We start from the raw sequence: 18,935 nt of genomic DNA on the forward strand, positions 1-18,935 counted from the left end.
CAAGTTCTGTATTTACGCATTCATGAGAAGTCATAATTTATAAACTTGAATGGACCTAGTTTTTTGTGCACTGCTTGGGGAAAAAAAGGTGCAAAAAAAAAATGGAAAACGGAGCATGAATTATGAATTTAAATGCATTGCTTTTAATTTAAGATAAAACATCTTGCGCCTTTAAGGGAAAAAACTGAAATAACAAAAAGATGCGACAAAGATGTTGTGATGTTTGCTATACTCGAACAGCATTTTTGAGATTTTACATTAAAAAAAAAAAATATATATATATATATCATATCTATACAACATTGCATATACAGTATTTCTGTATTCGTGATGAGTCATTATTTATAAGCTCTAGTGTCATGAAAAAACTCAGGATGAAAAAATGCAGTATAAATAATGAATTTGAATGCATAGCTTTTAATTTAAGAAGCCACATGTTGGGGCGTAAAACAACCGCCAGCTAAATGCCGACAACATAACAACAATCGTGAAATGCTGTTGCATCAACGTTTTGTTTGTCTCGCAATGGCCTGTCACTGTTTTGTGTACCACAATGTCGTTTTCCTAAGCAACCAAAATAAGAAACATCTTCCAATCATATCATATATATATTATTTTCTATTTCAACAGCCTTCAAGGTCTTCCAAAAAAGTTCACAACTTTGGCAAGAGGTCCAACTCCATCAAGAGAAATATAAATGCCCCGGTGGTCAAAAGCGGTTGGCTTTACAAACAGGTAAGGCGTCAATTCAGACATTGCTTTCATTACCCTTCAATTAAATTTGTAGCCTTTATTTTCAGTTAGCCAAATTCAGCGTGAATTATATCACCATCGTGTGATTTTTATATGAGAAAAGATTGTGTTATTATAAATAAGAGATCTTCTGTCCGGATAGTAGACGATACTCAATATAGGAAAACGGAAAGAAAAAGTTGCCGTATGCGTGAATATTAATTATTTATTTTGTTACCTTTGACCCCTAAAGGACAGTACTGGCATGAAGCTATGGAAGAGGAGGTGGTTTGTTCTGTCGGACATGTGCCTTTTCTACTACCGTGGTAAGGAAGTCGGAATAGACATGTCATTGTTCGCATCTAAACGCTTGATTTTTTTTTTTTTTTTTTATTGATTTTTTTTATTACAATTGGTTTATAAAATAAATTGGTGTTCATTTCACGACAGATGAAAAAGAAGACAGCATCCTGGGTAGTATCCTGCTCCCGAGCTTTCACATCTCCATGTTGTCAGTGGATGACCACATCAGCAGGAAATATGCCTTCAAGGTAAAATAAAAAATGTCAGACGCCAATGCGGGGTATGATGATAACTGATGTCTGAATTTTATAAATGGGTCAGTGTCACAATCTTCTCATTGTGGCTGACACAACTACATGGCAATGGGGATTTAAGTCATCATGGTGACAGTCAGATATTTTAAGTGGGATCATGTTTTTTTTTTTTTTTTTTGGTATAAATTGGATTAAAGGAGACTTAACACTGTCAGATAAATCTAAGATGCCAGCATGAGTCGTGTCACTGCTGTGAATCGTCGTCTTATCTCTGCTTTTTTTTTTCTTTTTTCTTTTTTCACCGACTCTCTTTTTCTCTCTCTTTCTGCTAGGCCACTCACCCCAATATGAGGACGTACTATTTCTGCACTGATACGGCCAAAGAAATGGAGTCCTGGATGAAAGTCATGACAGACGCTGCCCTCGTCCACGCTGGACCTGTGAAAAACTCTGCGGGGAAATGCCCGCAGATTGACATGTTAGTTGTCATGTAATATTGATGTTGTCGTCGTAATAGCACCGGTGTCAAACTTAAGGCCCGGGGGCCACATTTAGCCCGCCACGTCATTTTATGCGGCCCGTGACAAATCATGTTTCTTGCTTAACTATCAGATTTTCTTACAGCGCCATCTCAGCTTTATTCATTTCTTCATCCTTTTTTTGCTTCTGTCACAGGTTGGACAAGTTGAAAGTGGATCAGCCGGCACCTCAGGAGTTGAACAACATATTGAACAACCGAGTCTTCAGCCGACCCGAGATCCAGAACAACGAGCGAAATCGCGTGCCCGTCCGTCAACATTCCTTATCGCGAGGCGATGAGAAACGACTGAAAGATGCCGACAAACTGCACAGCGAGAGGGAGCGAGACTACTACACCTTGCAGAAAGATGGGGGGAGATATTGCTTAAAGCAAGATTGCGTGAGCTACATGCTCCAAAAGGATGGCGAGAAGTATCTCCTGCACAAGGGAGGGGAAAAGTACATGCTGCAAAAGGAAGGCGAAAGGTACTCCATTCACAAGGACTCGGACAAGTGCTCAGTTCGGAAAGCGGATGACAAATACAGAGCGACGCCAGCGGAAGAAAAACTTGCTCCAGCTACGCTTGGCGCTAAATGCTTTTTGTCAAAGGATGACGACGCATTTCTGCTGCAAAAAATGGGAGTTGCGTCCACCCTTGTAAAAGAGGCGCAGAAATACGTCCCTCAGAGGGAGGTGAGGAGGCAGCTTTCGTTAAAGGAGACGCAAAGTAAATATGGAACATTACAAATTGTGGACAAATATAACACTTTGAAAGAAGTCAGGAAGTACAGCACACTCCGAGAAGGCGATAAGTACGCAACGCTAAGAGACTTGGAAAAGTACGCTACTCTTTGTCACGCCGATAAACGCCGCTTCCAGCATGATCCCAGTGCAGAGCTGTCGCATACAAAAATAAGCAGCATAAAACTGCAGCCGGCCCAGGCGGCCGCCATTGCGGCGGCGGTGTCTGCTTCCCGCCAGGCCACACTCACTCTGCCAAAACCCGCACAGGTAAACGGATCAGGGTCAGTGGAGCACACAAGCGACTGCGGTTTGACGGCGGAAAACGAAAGCCAGCCGAGAGTTCCGGCTACTCCGGTTCAGGAACTGGATCGAGGCTTGTCCAGAACCAATTCCTTCCAGCAGTTGAGTCGCAGAACCCGGACAGAAGAGGACAGAAGGTAGGATGACGTTAAACCCGAGTTTCAGCTGGGTCATTAAAAATCATTAAATGCATGCGACTTCTTTCCTAGCGTTTCATCCTACCAGACGTTACCCAGGAACATGCCCAGCCACCACGCCCAGCTCGTACCCCGATACCCCGAGGGCTATCGCACGTTACCCCGAAACAGCATGATGAGGCCCGACAGCATCTGCAGTGTCGCGGGTTCAACGTACGATCGGGCTCTCCGACCTGCCTCGACCAGCGCCGTCACCACGGCGGAGAAGAGGCGGTCGATGAGGGACGACACCATGTGGCAGCTTTATGAATGGCAGCAGAGGCAGGCCTTCTCCCGGCAAAGTCTGGCCCAACCCACAGGTAGCGATATCACAGCTGGAAATGTCATAAATCTCACTTTAGCAACACGGGACCCATGCCGGGACTGAAAAATAATATACATGTGTAAATAAATACATTTTTTTCCCCTGCAGGTCATTACGGCACGCTTCCCAGCACAAAGACAATGGGCAACATATCAGAACACGCCACAGTCCACTCCATCCCCACCTCGCCGTCTCACGGATCGTTAGCTCTCTACAACACACTGCCCCCTCCCTGCAAGCAAGGCGTTCCCAACACCGGCAGCTCCCACTCGGAAGTGTCGTCGCCGATCTCGAGAGAGGACGGAACGCTTGACCGTCGGCACAGGACACACCCTGCCAAGGTAAAGGAGGAGGTCAAGAAAGTTTGACGAACTGGCATTTTTTTTTTTTTTAAGCATATTCACCCAAATCATTTTTTTTCTCCCTCAGTTTGGAAGCACACTTGATCGCCGTCCCGCTCCTTCTCAGCAGCCCATTACGCCTCAGTCGCTGCAAGGCAAAACAGTGAGTCACTCCTTCTTCCAGACACTTTTCCAGTGAAGCTAAAACCTTTTAAATGTTGCTTTTGCAGCCTTCGGTTTTGTCACTCCTGCTTGTGCGCAAATCCATACCTTGTGCCGTTTGGGGACGAAAATGCTTTATTTGTAGTATTTAGCCTCCAAACACGCTCGAACGAACTCGGAAGTACGTTTGAATGTATTTCTGCGGCCGTCCCTGACTATCCCGTTTGTGAGCCATCGGTCCATGCGGTGTGTTTTAATTTCAATGTAGCAGTTAATTTCTCCTCTGTGTGATGCTTCACGTAGCCTGAGGAACTGACACTGATGCTCATCAAGCTCCGCCGGCAGCAGGCAGAGCTCAACAGCGTGCGGGAGCACACGGTTTCCCAGCTAATGGCCCTGGGAATAGAGGGGCCCAACCCCAAGGTCAGCACTGAGTGTATGAACGCACCGCATGTTTGGGTTTATGTTCACACGCGAGGACGCAATCTTTGGCGCTGGGGCTCGCTTTTGCGGTCGGAACTTTGCATTCTGTTTTGATATTTCCATATCAGCAGATGCTTGTGTCTTAAGGTGGCTGTTTTGTCCAAATGAAATTGAATTTGGTTTAATTGAACAGGATTTCATTGTGTTAAGTGGACTTTTTGGTTTTAGTTTCCAAGCCAAAATCAGTTTCATATTGGAAGTGTTGCAATAATTTGTTGTGATTTGTGGTGGATTTTATTTTATTTTTATTTATTTATTTTTTTTAGGGTGTGGGGTGAGGAAGTGTGTGCACGTGTTGTTTTGAGCATGATTCTACACCCTCTGTCCACGCATATTAGGGTTGTAATACTGTCAAAGTAGATGCATCAGACATTTTCCACTTACATATTTCCACCAATGAGAAGTTTCTGGTTATATTTCCAATTCTCTGATGATAGTCATTTTTTCCATATGGAGAGCAAAAGTAGAGCGCAACAACTTGTTCTAATAAAAGACTCCATGGTATTATCTAGGGAAAGACGAGTACCTCAATACCGGTCTAATTTAGAAAAATAGATGCATGTCAAGTTAATGCCTAACAAAACCCTCTTTTCATTTCTTTCCTCCTAATGATAAATTCAGTCGAATCCTTGAACCCATCTTACCAAACCGAGCTCGCTTTCTGCTTCTTTTCCCTCCTTTTCCTGCTGCCACTGCAGACTGATGTTCTTTCTCATCATCTTCAGAGGAACCTTGTTTACCTGGACAACCAGGTGAGGACAACCTGACCTTCCTCCGTTTAAGCTGCTTTAAAAAAAAAAAAAAGAAAATTGACACCAGGGTGTGCTCAGCATATCCTCTATTAATTCAATTCAATAAAGCTTGACGGTGCTGGAATATGCACAAGATATTCCATCTCGTCAAGTCCAAAACTTTCCATCGCTTACATACAACAATAGCGCACACCAAGCGACCATAATTGGACCATTTTTATTTCCGAGGGTCCAGTCAACTGCGCTAACTCGCTCCGCACTAGGGCTTCGGCTTATTTGTCTTTGCGCTCCTCAATGCTTTCTCTGCAACCCGAAAGTCGACTTGAATCCAAGTTAAATATGCCCCCGAGGATTTAGGACTGATGGAGCTCTATCAAGGCGCTGTAATTGAGGAAACAGTGCAAAAGGCAACTTTTTTTTTTTTTCTTTTTTTTTTACTCAACAATTCTTTCTGCTAACTCCATAAGTGGTTTTCTTGAGTCCCTAATTGAGTCTCTTGTGGAAAGGGCTAAGATGAAAACAGAGAGTCGAGGACAGAGGAAAGTATTGGAACAGTGAGGCCGATTCCAAAAATGTTGTTTTTTGTAGAGATTCAAGCAGTGCAGGCGAAGGATTCAAGATGAGCGTTTTGTCAAATTGATGCTAACGTAAATTAAGATGCGGGCAGTCTAGGTGGATATGGATGATGAAAAGGAGAGGACCAAGTACAGAGCCATGGGGAACTCATCGGGCCAGCAGAAGAGATGCACTTGTTGATGTGGATGAGTTGTCTGTTAGTGAGGTAGCATCTGAGTCCTGGTAGTTTAAAACGCCACTTTGGAAAAACTTCCACTGATGTGCTTTGAAAATACTTGTATCAGCTTGAAACATGACAGCCTCATGTTTATTTTTCCTTGACACTCTGCTAGAAAAAGGAGAATGAGCCTCTTATCTTCATGATTCACACTATGATCGAGAACTCGGCGCCACGGCCGCAACTCTACCAGCAAGTAAGATTTCAGGCAGGTTCTGGCTTGAGTCACTGTCCGATTTGAGATTCGCCGTACGTGGCGACTAAATTCAACGATTTCCGCAAAATGTTTCCTTTCTCAGACGGTCGACTCACGCCAGACTTTAGCCTTTGTATCTGACATGATGTTGTCTCCATGTCTCCCCGTCAGTACACACCACCCCGTTTCTCCATTCTGGATGTAGTCAGTCACCTCCACGGGAAAACGTCATTTATTATTTATTTGTGAACATGGTTTTAATTTGTTTCACTGGCTGTTTGTTGTTGAGATGAGGTGAACATGGCTTATATTCCATCGCTATGCAGTCATGGATTTCCCATTTCCTCATTCTTCGTCCTCAATATTGTCAATGGTGAACGTTGTGTCTTCACATTAGGTTCCATTTTTTTTTCACATTTGTCTCCTACCTTCCTTTTATTGCTGGGTTCTTAAATTGTTAAGGAAAGGGGGCGAGAAGTGAAATGATCTTGTGCAAAAAAAATGAATGAAAGGTTTTAATGCATACTGCTAAACATTTTTCAAACTGCAGGTTGAATCGACACTTTTCTGAGTCCATTTTTCTAAATGTGCTTTTTTGGTTAACACTTTTCTTCATCTTCCAACCTCTCTGCTGAGTTTCTGATTTGAATAGTTTCCCGTGACATTTTTACTGAACTGGGCTATGACACAGTTTAACCGCAAACTGCATTGCATGACTTTTTTAAATTTAATTATTTATTTATTTATTTTAGAAAAGGTTAGCCTTTTGCACTGAAGGCTGATGCACTTCATCATCATCACGAAAGGTTGATTTTTTTTTTTTTTCTGATTTGGTATGTATGGTAAAATGTTTTCCTTTTGTTTGTTTTTCTACCAGGTGACTCCAGACGAGTACAAAGACTGCGCTGTGATCCAACCTACCGAGGACATTGATGTAAGACAAACCGTGTTTAAGTGTAAGCAGTAACATGTTCTAAGCATGTCGTTAATCCTCGATGATTTGCTGTGCCAGACCAAATTGAGCAGGTTTTGTGAGCAGGACAAGTTAGTAAGGATGCAGGAAGAAAAATTTCAGCAACTCCACAGAGAGAAGGTAAAGTTCTCAAGTGATGGATTTGATGTTTCAGGCAAACTATGTGTTGTAATGCGTATTATCCGTTCTCAGCACACTCTGGAGACGGCGCTGCTGTCTGCCAGTCAGGAGTTAAGTGACCAGAGTAATCCCAGTACTTCTGCCACACAAAGTCTGGTACAGCAGAGAGATGTGCTCCAAAATGGCTTGCTAAGCACCTGCAGAGAAATTTCCAGAGTCAACGCGGTGAGTATTCAGTCAGAAGTCCAAGCACTTATTTTCCAAATCCGAATGGACTTTATATGTTGGCTGCGTTGTGGTTTCAGGAGATGGAGCGTTCCTGGAGGGAGTATGATAGGTTGGAGGGAGACGTCACTTTGGCAAAGTCCAATCTACTGGAGCAGCTGGAAGCCTTGGGCAGCCCGCAGGTTACGCACGTTTACGCACACAGTCGGCTTTTGCAATGATTTACATTTGAACTGCGTCTGCGTGTCTGTCTTCAGACTGAGCCTCCAAGCCAGCGTCACATTCAGATCCAAAAGGAACTGTGGAGAATTCAGGATGTGATGGAAGCACTGAGTAAAAATAAACCGCAGCGCAGCACAAACGGTAAGTCGTCGTTGATAACCTACCGTTTGATTGTATTTTATCATTAAGTCATTCAATCCAGACATGCATATACATTTTCAAACGCGTAGTCCCCGCCTCCCGAAGACGTATTTATACGTCTTAGCCTTTTTTTGCGTCATAGCGCCGTTTTTTTTATTTATTTTTTTTTTTTATAGCATTAGAACACAATATTTTGTGGGATTAAATGGGTAAACAATGAAAATCTAATTATTGGATTTTATTTGTGCAGGTTATTCTGATTCCAAGCCGCTCTCCAGCCTACAAAAGAACGAGGTAAGCTTCTGCATTTCCACATTCTGCTCCTTACACTTCAAAGCTCACACACCTCACAGTCTGGAGATTTAGTTTTGAATTTATATTGGCTCATCGCTGTATGCCTTGGTGGTTTCCTCCCATTAAAAAAATAAAAAATGAAACAGGCTTTTATTAATACAATTACATTTTAAAGTCAGCCTCACGTCACACTACTCCCTTCGTTTGCAATCGCCTGGAACGCAGCTGTCGAGCAGCGGCCCTCGAGGGCCACGATCCCGCATGTTTTAGATGTTTCCCTCCTCCGTCACACCATGTCAGTCGGTCAACACGCAAAATGAGACCAGCTGTGTTAACTTTTAACAGGCAGTGACATTGCTGCCACTCAGTCCTATCAAGACGGGAAATGGCGTCCCTCCCCGTCCACCTCTGCCACAGTACTACTATTCATCCGAGCACCCCCCTCACATGCCCTCCCACCATCCTAACGCCAGCAGCCGCCTGCCTCCTTACACGCAACGTCCTGAGGACCGCAAAACCGGCTCTAGGAATGGCGCGCACAGTGTAAGAGCAACGGAAAACGCCCATAGCTTGCCCATCCTCTCATCATGATTGTCGTGTGTGACATCAGTCATCCGACGAAGGTTTTGTGTCCTCTCTATTTGACGTTCACGTTTTCACATCCCCACTTTGTTTGAGACCCTTCGTTGACCATGGCTCGCTTCTTTTTTGCCGTTTTTCAAAGGGCAGACTTTGCTGGCATGCTGTTGTTTTTTTTTTTTTTCCGTTTTGCATTATATATACCGTATGTGTGCCTCAATGCTGCCCCTTTGTTGCACTCAAAGCCTCCTGTACTGTATGTTTCTCCACCCCTACACGTCGCAGCAAGGTCCAGACTATCGGTTGTACAAGAGCGAACCTGAGCTGACCACCGTCAAGGAGGAAGTGGATGAAGTCAATGCTGAAGACAAGGACAAAGACAAGAATGAAACTCCTGAGAATCTTGACGTTGTAGCCACAAAAGGTAGTTAGATAATAAAGATTTTTTTTTTTTTTTTTTTTTATGCCTTCTGATTGATTTGATGATTGTTTAACACAGCAGCGCCCCTCTACCCGGTGGGCATTGTACCTCCGAGAACCAAATCTCCCATGAGCCCTCCCGAGTCCACCACCATTGCCTCCTACGTCACCCTGCGGAAGACTAAAAAGCCTGAATCCAGATCGGTACGTTTTGCATTAGCGTTAAATCACAATTCAACACCTCGAAGATATGATTAAATCCTGTCAGGCTGCGTTTTGGTCTTTGCAGGATCGTCCCAGAAGCGCACTCGGCGAGCAATTTGGCTACGGGGAGAGAGAGGTGGGTCGACCCAGAATGAGTGTGGAGGAGCAGATGGAACGGATGAGGAGACACCAAGAGGCGTCATCGCAACGAGAGAAGAGAAGAGAAGCCCTCTCCCGCTCACATTCATTTAGTAAAGATGACCCCTTTGCTTTGTCGCAGGTATTAAAAATGTTACATTACTGCTGTCATGTTGTTCACTTTTATGAATATATTGCACGGTATGTATCCATGCACTGATATTTATTTGGATGTAATAAGGTCCGGGCCCACGCAGAGGGTGCCTGTGCAGACCCCGTCGAGCTGGAAGCAGCCCTGAAGCAAGTGAAGATGTTTCACGATGAACAGAATAGGACAGAAGCTGAAGTCGCGCCTCATGCCGAGAGAATGCCGACGACATCACAGGTGGATGGAATTTTATCCTAATATCCTTCCATCCTCATTAAATCCGTATTGTGCATGCTGACTCCATTGCAATAATGTTTGGATTCTGTTTCAATCGACAGGAGGTGTGTGAAAACGCATGGCATGACAGCGAAATGACCCTGCAGAGTGGACGTTTACTGCAAACTGAGACCAACGACACGGAAGATGAGGTAGCTTGCCAGTGTCACGGACATTTCACAGTGAACATTGCCGACAAATTGTTTATCGTCCGATTACATTTGTTTGAATCATACTTGTCAGATATTGGCAGCAAATACTCGATGCTTATTAAACTGAAATATGGTGTCCCGCAGGGATCTGTACTTGGGCCAGTCCTCTTTTTAGTCTTAACATGCTTCCCTTCAGTAATATAGGATAAGACATTCTGTTAATTTTGACTGCTATATGGCCGGAAACAGCTTCCATTGTGATTTGCTGCCGTATTAATAAAATAGAAAGAAATAAAAGATAATTCTGTCCTCATGGAATTTTGAACTGGTAGCAAAGCAGCTTCTACTGAATCAATGACGTAAAGAATTCCATCGATGATGGAGGGCCATCCTAGCTTGCATGCTGAACTGCGGTGAAGCTGCTATCATCTCAGAGTGCAATCGGGAACTGTGAAATGTAAAGGTTTGAAATGCTTTACCTGCTGAATGCAGTCTGGGTCAAGGCTGCTTTCCATTTTCCAGCCTTGTGAAAGGCAGACGGCAGTGATTTTGGACCGGCACACTGAGACCCAGCATGTGGAGATTGTGAACCTTCACTCCCTTGAAGACGATATAACCAGCTCGCCAACAAATATCCCCTCCGGCAACAGGTGTGTGCCTTCCACGGACATGCCACGTCTCTTGCTAATTGCAAACCTCCTTCACTTTTAATTCACAGCTTCCAGAGTCCTGATCCCGAGACGCCCAGCCCTGAACCAAAAGAAGGGGAGGTAGATGCGCTCCAACAAAAGCACCTAGAATCTTACAACCAGCTACCAGCAAACGACATGAAACACAACAATAACAATTTATTGGCTTGTAAGTAGCATCAAAAAGCACTGTTGAGATATTGAGAAAACGCTCCTCGACTCCATCATTCTTCTCTGCCTTGCAGCACAAATCTTGACGATGGTGAGCAATGACACGTGAGGATCAACCTTGGACATCCACGATGACATCCCATAGAGCCCCCCGATGTAGCAAGTTGCAACGAGCGTAGTCCCCAGCTTCCTGCATCCAAGATAGAACAAGGAGACTGAAAAGAGCACTGCAAGCAGAGCGGCCGAGGCAGACGTTAGGTGTACATGTCGTGATCCCAAAGGTTTTTTTTTTTTTTTACGAGTATAAAAAGTTGTACAAAATGATATCAATTGTCTTATAAGTTAGCTTTCTTTGTTTCTGTTCCTGTTTTGACACCGGTTGAAGGTACTTTGTTCGGAAAGCTTCTGAATACATTTTCAAAGCAGTTTGCTGCTGAGCAGTTGTCCGTGACGGAACGCGTGGATGACTGCGAGCGTGACGGAGCGATGATATTTATTAATTTATTCCTAAATCGCTGAATGTTCAAAACTCCCGTTTCCATGATGCTCGGAGAAGAAGTGTGTTATCCTTGTCGTTTTTCACTTCCTCATTTTCAAGACTGTGGCACTTCTTCATAGGTTGGCATCCAAAAAAAGTGTAGATACAAATGTGGTTATATTGCTGATGCTAATGTGTCCTCGTATGCTTTGCTCACTTTTCTAGAAAGGTGAAGCTTAGAAGAGTGTCTCCAGATTGTACTATTGCTCATTCTTTATTTGCAGGCTATGTACTTTAGTGTGCTTTTACACGGCAACTCTGCATAATTGCTGCATCAGAGGGAGGAAGATTTTTCATCTTTGCCTTTTTTTACACAGAATCCCGCACATATTGCCACAGCTGTGCGCTCCATTCCGCAGGCAGATAAATTCGATGCCCGACGAGGTCAGCGCGGATCTCTGGTATGACGTAGAAAATCCTTATCTGACATTGACGTGATTTGTACCACAAGAGGGCAGGAGAAGTGAGTTTCTAATCTCAAATTTAAAATCTATCCCGGAAAATTCTCAGTGGGAAATTGTTTTGCTTTTCCAGATAGCGTGAACAGAGAAGCCCTTATTTAGCACTTCAAGCAACTTTTGTGAGTAAACTATAATTAAAATAGCAATTAGATTTTGTTTCTAACTGAAGTAAAAGTACATTTTGATATGCAGTACATATTTGTTCATATTAGTATTAAAACAAGAATATTATATAATTATAACATTGTACAGCCTCGACGGGGGATAGTTGATGATATTGAAGGCTACAGCTGTATATAGCGGCACGTTTGAAAAGTCTTCTGGTGAATGGCACCAAAACACATGCAGTGCTTTATTTCAACTCCAAAGTAACCACTACTGGGTTCCTTTTTAGCTCACAATAATTTTCAGCAAGCTAGATTAACGCTACATTGTCATTTTCTGTCCCATTTACAAAACAGAAAAGATGTGATTTAGTATCTGATCGGGCAGGTGGAGAATCGGAGAATAGCACATGTACGAAGCAATAAGTAGGATTTGAGATCATGATAGAAATGAAAGCGATGTAAAATCTGTACATATATATATATATATATATATAAAAGACTAATTTATGTACACATTAAAAAGAAAAAGAGCAAATATATTATAGAGATTATTATTAATGTTATTAGGTTCAATATGCAAAAAGTTCATACCCCATGTGTTTTATATTGTGTAATAAATGTTGACGTTCATACAATTTTTCTTTCTTTCTCGTTCTATGTTGTACAAACAATAATTTTATTACACTGTTTTTTAATGAGAGATGGCTTTATGTGTCCCTAAATGTATTTTTGACGAGAGCTGATGAAATATGAGCTAATACATCATCAGTGATAGAGAAGTGCGAAAAAAAAAGACATTTTGAAAAGTTGCCTTTATGAAAAACTGTAAAAATGTGTTGACCAGTGTAATGAAATGTAAATATTTATTTCTTTTTAGATTCTTTCAAATATGAAATCATTGAAAATGTTTTTATACATGACACACAGTTTGCATGCACCTGCATGCGAGTTTGTTCGTTTTCTGTTGTTGGAACACGTGGAGGAGTCCACCACAATGCCAAAGATTGTCTATGTCGGTGAAGATGAGCCACTCTTACCAACCAAAGCGGTGTTGCTATTTTTTATTTTTACGTAGAACTCTCGTGAATCGATCTTTGCACTTTTATATATATCGTGCTGATACGCTTACTTTATTTAAAATACAGAATGTTAATTTGAAAGTTGTAACTTTTTTAAAAATGAAAATTCAGTTAAATAACCAAGTGATAGTCACGTACATTTTACGATCTTTGGACATGAGGAGTCGTGACGTCACCACAAACGCCTGCTGTGTTCAACGCTTGAATTGCAGCAGAGAAGCATCAGGAAAGCAACTTTTTAAACTGGAATAGCCCGAAATAAACCATCGCGGGGGGTAAATATGGCTCAGATAACAACCGGGGGAGCCGAGCAAGATTCTCAGTCCACGTTGGAGCCCAGTAACAACGGAGAAACCGTCCCTACCGGCTTCGTGGGACAGGCCGTGTCGGACTCCAAACAGGAACCGGATAACAAGAACGACATCGGGCTCGGCGGTCGAGATGCTGGAGCGCAAAACGACGACAACTCGTTGCCTGGCGACGCCAAAGACGAGAGAGACTACGGCAAACTCTCCGAGCACGGCAAAAGTCCCGCACAGGGGAGCCTGGCGAGTAGCACCGAGTCCGCCCAAGAGGGCTCCCGGGTGCTGAAAGCAGAACAAAGAGAGGGAGGCGACGGCTCTCCCTCGCCGCCTGCGGAGCACACAAAGGCCGCGGAGAAACACGAGCACGGCGTGAAAAGACGAGCCAGCGTGGAAGTGACTTCGTCCGACGGGGAGCCGCTCAGTCGGATGGATTCAGAGGACAGGTCTGGGAAAGTAGTAACTCGAGAAGCATGGCGACTCGGTCACTGGTAGTCCAAATCATACTTGGGAAGAACAGGTTCCCCTTGACATGATGCTCGAATGTTACAGCGCTTACAAAAGCACACACAGAACAAAAAAAAAAGCAAGTTTCAAATGAAATGTATGTCTCTGCAATCCTGCCTCATGTCTTGAAGTAACTGAGGTCAATTGGAGTGCAATATTTGGATGTAACGAGAGGTGGCGCCATTGTTTCAGTCTCCTCTGAACACAACCACAGTGCTGTTCATAAAGTTAAAATCAAGCCATGTACAAACCAAGAGTTCTACAATGAATTAATAAAAGTAAACGCAACAGAACACCAAAACAATTCCGAATTTCATGCCGACTCCCTCCTGCGAACTCCAATTGGCAGGCGAGGAGCAGCATTTTGGACCAACTGCAAACACTTGATGGAAGACTGGCTGACTCCAAAATTAAATGCATAACAATAATCCAGCCGAGATGTAAACAAGGCATGTTAAGAGTTAAAAAAAAATAGATGGATTTAACACCACCGCCAATTTGCTGATCCATGTTAAAATCACAATTGTTAAGTCAAGTTACACTTAATAAAAAAAAAATACCATTCAAAGGTGGCACAAAACTGCTGCAAAAAAGTACCGCTCTAACTTATTTGTCGTGTTTGTCGTTTTAGTATCAGCAGCACTCTGATGGACATGGAGAGCATAGCATCGAGCGGCCGCTCCACGCCAGCAATGTTCAGCAGTCACGGCGCTGCCATGGTCGTGGGCAACGGCTCACTGCCGGTGAACGGCAAGTCGTTGAGCTACACGTGCTGTTGGGATCACTGCCAGGTGCACTTTAACTCCAGCCCTGATCTGGCCGATCACATCCGAGCCACCCACGTGGACGGACAGAGAGGAGGAGTGAGTGTTTGATTTTATGTCTGTGTGTCACTTTTCAACATGCAAATTCAAATATTCCTCTTTGACGTGCACTTTTCCTCTATGTGCCTGTTTTGCTCCGTGCAGGTGTTTGTGTGTCTGTGGAAGGGCTGCAAAGTTTACAACACACCGTCCACCAGTCACAGCTGGCTCCAAAGACACATGTTGACTCACAGCGGCGACAAACCTTTCAAGGTGACGCGCCGTTCACAAATCATGGCGACGGGCCTCTTTTGTCGGCTGTTCTGTTAATGCGTGTGTGTTTGTGGGTGTCAGTGTGTGGTCGGAGGCTGCAATGCCACGTTTGCTTCCCAGGGTGGGCTGGCACGCCACGTGCCCACTCATTTCAGCTCGCAGGGTTCGTCCAAAGTTTCCAGTCAAGGCAAAATGAAGGAGGAATCTCCGTCAAAGGCCGGTCTCAACAAGCGGAGGAAGCTCAAGAACAAGCACAGACGCTCACTCCGTACGTACAGTACAGCACATACGCTCCATTGTCAAATTAATCGATAATCACTTTTTGCAAATTAATTTTTGGGTGCATATCATAAATTGACGATTGATCAATTACGTAGATTTTGTTTTTTCCCCCCATTTATAGATTTTTTTTTTTGGGCTATTCATAAGTAGGGCCGATCTATTTAAAGTTGTTTAAATAGATTGTCGATATTTGGTCCATGTTCTTATTTTAAATAATTTTGATTTTTTTTTTTTTTTTTTTTCTCCAGCCCGCCCTCATGATTTTTTTGATGCCCAAACCATGGACGCCATCCGCCATCGAGCGATATGCCTCAATTTGGCCACACACATAGAGAGCCTTGGAAACGGACACAGTGTTGTGTTCCACAGCACGGTACGCACACACACACACGCACAAATACATGTTTTTTTAGTGTTCTCGAGCGTATGTGTGCATTTTCAGGTAATAGCAAGGCGGAAAGAAGAATCTGGCAAAGTGAAAGTCCTTTTGCACTGGACACCCGAAGACATGTATGTTTTTTTTTTTTTTTCCGCTCCCATTCTAACATGATTCAGTCCACAACGAATAATCTCTTCATTTATTTTATGAAGACTGCCTGACGTTTGGGTGAGTGAGAGTGACCGGCAGCAGCAGAAGACCAAAGTTGTGCATCTGTCCAAGCTGCCAACTGACACGGCTGTTCTCCTCGATCCCAACATTTCCAGGTGTGTGTGTGTGCGTGTGTGTGACAGGAAAATGAGAATTACTTTTGTTGTTAAAAAAAATAATCTCTCTCTCTCTCTCTCACTTTTTTTCTCCACCCCCGACACACAGGATGTTCTTCTAAGGAGTTCTTCTCGCCCTGAGGTCAAACTATATACAAAGATATTTTTTTGAGCGTTTAGAGACTTATTTTTGTGGTTTTCCGAAGCCATGCCTACTAGGTACTTAATCTCGTAAGATATTAAGGAATATTTAGATTTTACCCTAACTAGGTTCAGAACAGGGGTCTTAGTTTTGACACATTTTAGGGAGAAGCAGTCTTTGTAAATATTTGAGATTTGTAATATATTTTTTTACTTTTTTTTTTTTTTTTTTTCTAAAGAGAAAATCCTCCAAATGACCCATAGCTGTTTGTACCTCTTAACAAATCTTATAAAATAGTTGGCATTATTGAGGTAATTCTCAGGTATTGTGAGCACCGTGAAACGTATTGCCTTAACTGCCATTAGTGCTGTATTGCCTTTTTCTCATTTGTGTTTACACAAAATGTGACTGTTTAATCTGAGAGCCTCAAAGCAACTGCTGTATTTTTCCTGTGTGACTTGTTTTCTTAGGCATATAAAGTAATTAAATTAATCCTTCCTATTTGTTTTATTTACATGTAAATTATGTGTGGTTAACATCTTATACACAAATGCAGTATTCTGGTAGTAATCTTTATTTAGAGGGAGAAACTTTGAAAATGACGACTTTAGGACTTCAGCGGGCCGCAGTGAGAGAAATTACTTCCAAATGGAGAAAACATGGAAAAGGGGTGAACCTTCCAAGGCCTACAGAAATGTCTCTCATCAAGGTCAGTGGTGATGTCAGCAAGAAGAATGTTTACATTTTTATAAGGTGCTTGATGTGATTGAGTTGATTGATTTAGTTCTTGCTATCCAAGGTGGCCCCATCACTTTAGGAAAAAAAGCACGAAAGTTGTGCAAATGTGTAGGGATATTTTCTGACCACAAGGTGTCGTCGTTTTTGATTGTCAGGAAGACAACCGGAAGCAACAAACACATTTCCTACATGCCCAAGAACCTTAAAAGTAAAATAATTAAAACTGTTGGTGACATTGTCTAAAATTTTTTCTTTTTGAATCTGCTGTATCAGTAATGCGTTTTGACGTTGAAAATAAAGGATAACCTCGTGAAAAGAAGTTGTTATAAACAAGTTAAGGGAACGGTGCCCCCACTAAGGTGGCCGCCACGTAAGCACGTAGCCCTTGCAAGGCTCTCAACCCGACATGACGTCATAATCAGTGGCCGGAAATTGCAACCATCGCCGTCCTGTGTTGATCCGATGGCTGGTCTCCTGAAAAAGGTACAAATAGAGGTCAATGTTTGTGCTTCTGATAGTAATTAAAAGCTAAACATAATATTGTTTTCAATATTTTCTTAATCAACATTTTCCGAGAGAGTATTTTGTATTAGACGTCATTAGTCCGGTTAAAGTATGCGCTTTAGCTAGCGTCGTGTTCAACTCTTCATTCAATTCGAGTATTTCAACAATAATTTTCACAATTAATATTAACATTTACTTCGTGGCAATGTGTCTTTCACATTATATTAAATAAAATCAAAACAATTTAGCAACTTATCCCAAACGCAACGCTTATCTGTCCTGTATTTTTGTGTATTGTTTTCAGCTTTTGTCACTACCACTTCTTCTAATATCAGCCAAAATCAATGCATGAGTGTTTATTGCTGCAATTGAAATCAAGACCTTGTTTAAAAAAAGCTCTCCCTTTCCTCTCTTGTAGACAACCGGCTTGGTTGGCCTGGCAGTGGCCCAGAAGCCACATGATGTAAGCAGACAGACACAAACATTTTCGGTTGGAATGTTTTGCGCATCACATGAGCAACATTTTTGCTTAGCGGTGTGTGATAATGGGTTCAGGTTATCTACAAAAAAACCTTATACATCTCCTGAAATAAATTGAATGGATGAATTGATGTGTGAAAGAATCAAAAAAATATTTCAGATTGATAATTAGAATTGTTTGATGGTCTTAAACATAAGTGGGGAAACTGTAAAAACAAGAATTTGAGAAGAGGGCAAATGCTTTTCAATTACACTGTATGTAAACATGATTAATGTAGCAGGAAATCAAAACTGAGAATCCATCAGTCATCATTCAATCAAGAATGGGCCCCCAAATCATCTTTTCTTTGTTTCCCCACCTGTTCAAAAACGCAGCGACTGAAGAATCTCTACTCCAAAATCCTGGCATGTGTGCAGAGCATGCCACAAGACGCTGCTTACAGGAAGTATACCGAACAGTCGGTCAATGAGAGGTTTAACCATGTCAAAACGGTAAGCACCTTCTCAATATTAAAAAAGAAAAGTGCTTTAAACTGTTTAGGAGGAAATAAAAACAACCAAACCCTGCGCAAAGTGAAACTATTACTGGCAATAAATTGTGATTGTTTTAATGATCAGTGCAACACAACTGAAAATTTTGTTCACAGGAGCCTGATGTCGACAAGTTGGAAAAGAAAATCAACTGTGGACAGATTGAAGAGCTCATTTTCCAGGTAACTTTAAAATCCTGGGATGGACTCAAGAATATGTATCATTGATTGTTGAATGATTAGGATGGACAATCTTTTTTAGTCTAATCATAATTGAATTCTACAAATAAATCCAAGCACGGCCTGGCGGTACAATGAAGCTGCTGTTTCCGTGTTTGCAGGCCGAGTGTGAGCTGGCTCTGTCACGAAAGATGGCCGAGTGGAAACCATGGGAGCCGCTGATTGAGGAGCCTCCTCCCAACCAGTGGAAATGGCCCATCTGAGAACACTTGTGAATTATATTAATAAGGCCATTAAGAATAAAATGAATCGCTTCAGTTATTCCTTTTGCGAGACGTTGGTATTCCAAATATAATCTTCGGCACGTCACACAGCTCGAAAACGGACCTGCTTGATATTGCCGTGTAAGTAGTTAATGAGGTGGGGGCTCAGTTTGGAAACCAAGACGGACGCCTTTGATCGCTTTAAATT

At 42.5% G+C, this 18,935-nt stretch overlaps 3 protein-coding genes across 13 annotated transcripts in view; all 3 read left to right on the forward strand.

Moving 5' to 3' along the window:
- The window catches only part of LOC148341407 (pleckstrin homology domain-containing family A member 5-like), a 35,637-nt gene extending 22,989 nt beyond the window's left edge, over positions 1–12,648 (forward strand). For 3 of the 11 annotated variants that reach the window (XM_088281444.1, XM_088281462.1, XM_088281479.1), the window contains 26 exons: positions 631–735; positions 986–1,058; positions 1,183–1,283; positions 1,622–1,767; positions 1,965–2,990; positions 3,063–3,349; positions 3,463–3,695; positions 3,784–3,858; positions 4,161–4,280; positions 5,039–5,092; positions 6,001–6,081; positions 6,959–7,015; positions 7,094–7,174; positions 7,247–7,399; positions 7,480–7,581; positions 7,657–7,762; positions 8,013–8,056; positions 8,402–8,599; positions 8,921–9,059; positions 9,135–9,259; positions 9,345–9,539; positions 9,639–9,782; positions 9,884–9,973; positions 10,496–10,623; positions 10,692–10,831; positions 10,908–12,646. In XM_088281444.1, the coding sequence (XP_088137570.1) occupies positions 631–735; positions 986–1,058; positions 1,183–1,283; positions 1,622–1,767; positions 1,965–2,990; positions 3,063–3,349; positions 3,463–3,695; positions 3,784–3,858; positions 4,161–4,280; positions 5,039–5,092; positions 6,001–6,081; positions 6,959–7,015; positions 7,094–7,174; positions 7,247–7,399; positions 7,480–7,581; positions 7,657–7,762; positions 8,013–8,056; positions 8,402–8,599; positions 8,921–9,059; positions 9,135–9,259; positions 9,345–9,539; positions 9,639–9,782; positions 9,884–9,973; positions 10,496–10,623; positions 10,692–10,831; positions 10,908–10,942 (4,038 nt within the window). In that variant the 3' untranslated portion in view covers positions 10,943–12,646. Of the gene's footprint in view, positions 1–630; positions 736–985; positions 1,059–1,182; positions 1,284–1,621; positions 1,768–1,964; positions 2,991–3,062; positions 3,350–3,462; positions 3,696–3,783; positions 3,859–4,160; positions 4,281–5,038; positions 5,093–6,000; positions 6,082–6,958; positions 7,016–7,093; positions 7,175–7,246; positions 7,400–7,479; positions 7,582–7,656; positions 7,763–8,012; positions 8,057–8,401; positions 8,600–8,920; positions 9,060–9,134; positions 9,260–9,344; positions 9,540–9,638; positions 9,783–9,883; positions 9,974–10,495; positions 10,624–10,691; positions 10,832–10,907 lie in introns of all 11 variants that reach the window. The other 8 variants (XM_088281517.1, XM_088281508.1, XM_088281452.1 and 5 more) reach the window with 7 other exon arrangements.
- A 536-nt stretch (positions 12,649–13,184) lies between these two features.
- aebp2 (AE binding protein 2) lies at positions 13,185–16,535 on the forward strand. The gene is made up of 8 exons (XM_088283578.1): positions 13,185–13,766; positions 14,459–14,690; positions 14,796–14,903; positions 14,985–15,171; positions 15,434–15,558; positions 15,628–15,695; positions 15,777–15,890; positions 16,000–16,535. The coding sequence occupies exons 1-8, from the start codon at positions 13,300–13,302 to the stop codon at positions 16,010–16,012; spliced, it is 1,314 nt and encodes a 437-aa protein (XP_088139704.1). The 5' UTR covers positions 13,185–13,299; the 3' UTR covers positions 16,013–16,535.
- Positions 16,536–17,148: 613 nt separating this feature from the next.
- Positions 17,149–18,785, forward strand: ndufa5 (NADH:ubiquinone oxidoreductase subunit A5). Its single transcript, XM_088283588.1, has 5 exons — positions 17,149–17,253; positions 17,693–17,737; positions 18,130–18,246; positions 18,402–18,467; positions 18,626–18,785. Exons 1-5 carry the CDS (start codon positions 17,233–17,235, stop codon positions 18,725–18,727), a joined length of 351 nt encoding a protein of 116 aa, XP_088139714.1. The 5' UTR covers positions 17,149–17,232; the 3' UTR covers positions 18,728–18,785.
- Positions 18,786–18,935: the final 150 nt, after the last annotated feature.

Source organism: Idiotropiscis lumnitzeri, chromosome 2 (assembly GCF_059441095.1).
Source record: "Idiotropiscis lumnitzeri isolate Australia: NSW breed Sydney's pygmy pipehorse chromosome 2, RoL_Ilum_1.0, whole genome shotgun sequence".
In the NCBI taxonomy this organism is placed as follows: Eukaryota; Metazoa; Chordata; class Actinopteri; order Syngnathiformes; family Syngnathidae; genus Idiotropiscis; species Idiotropiscis lumnitzeri.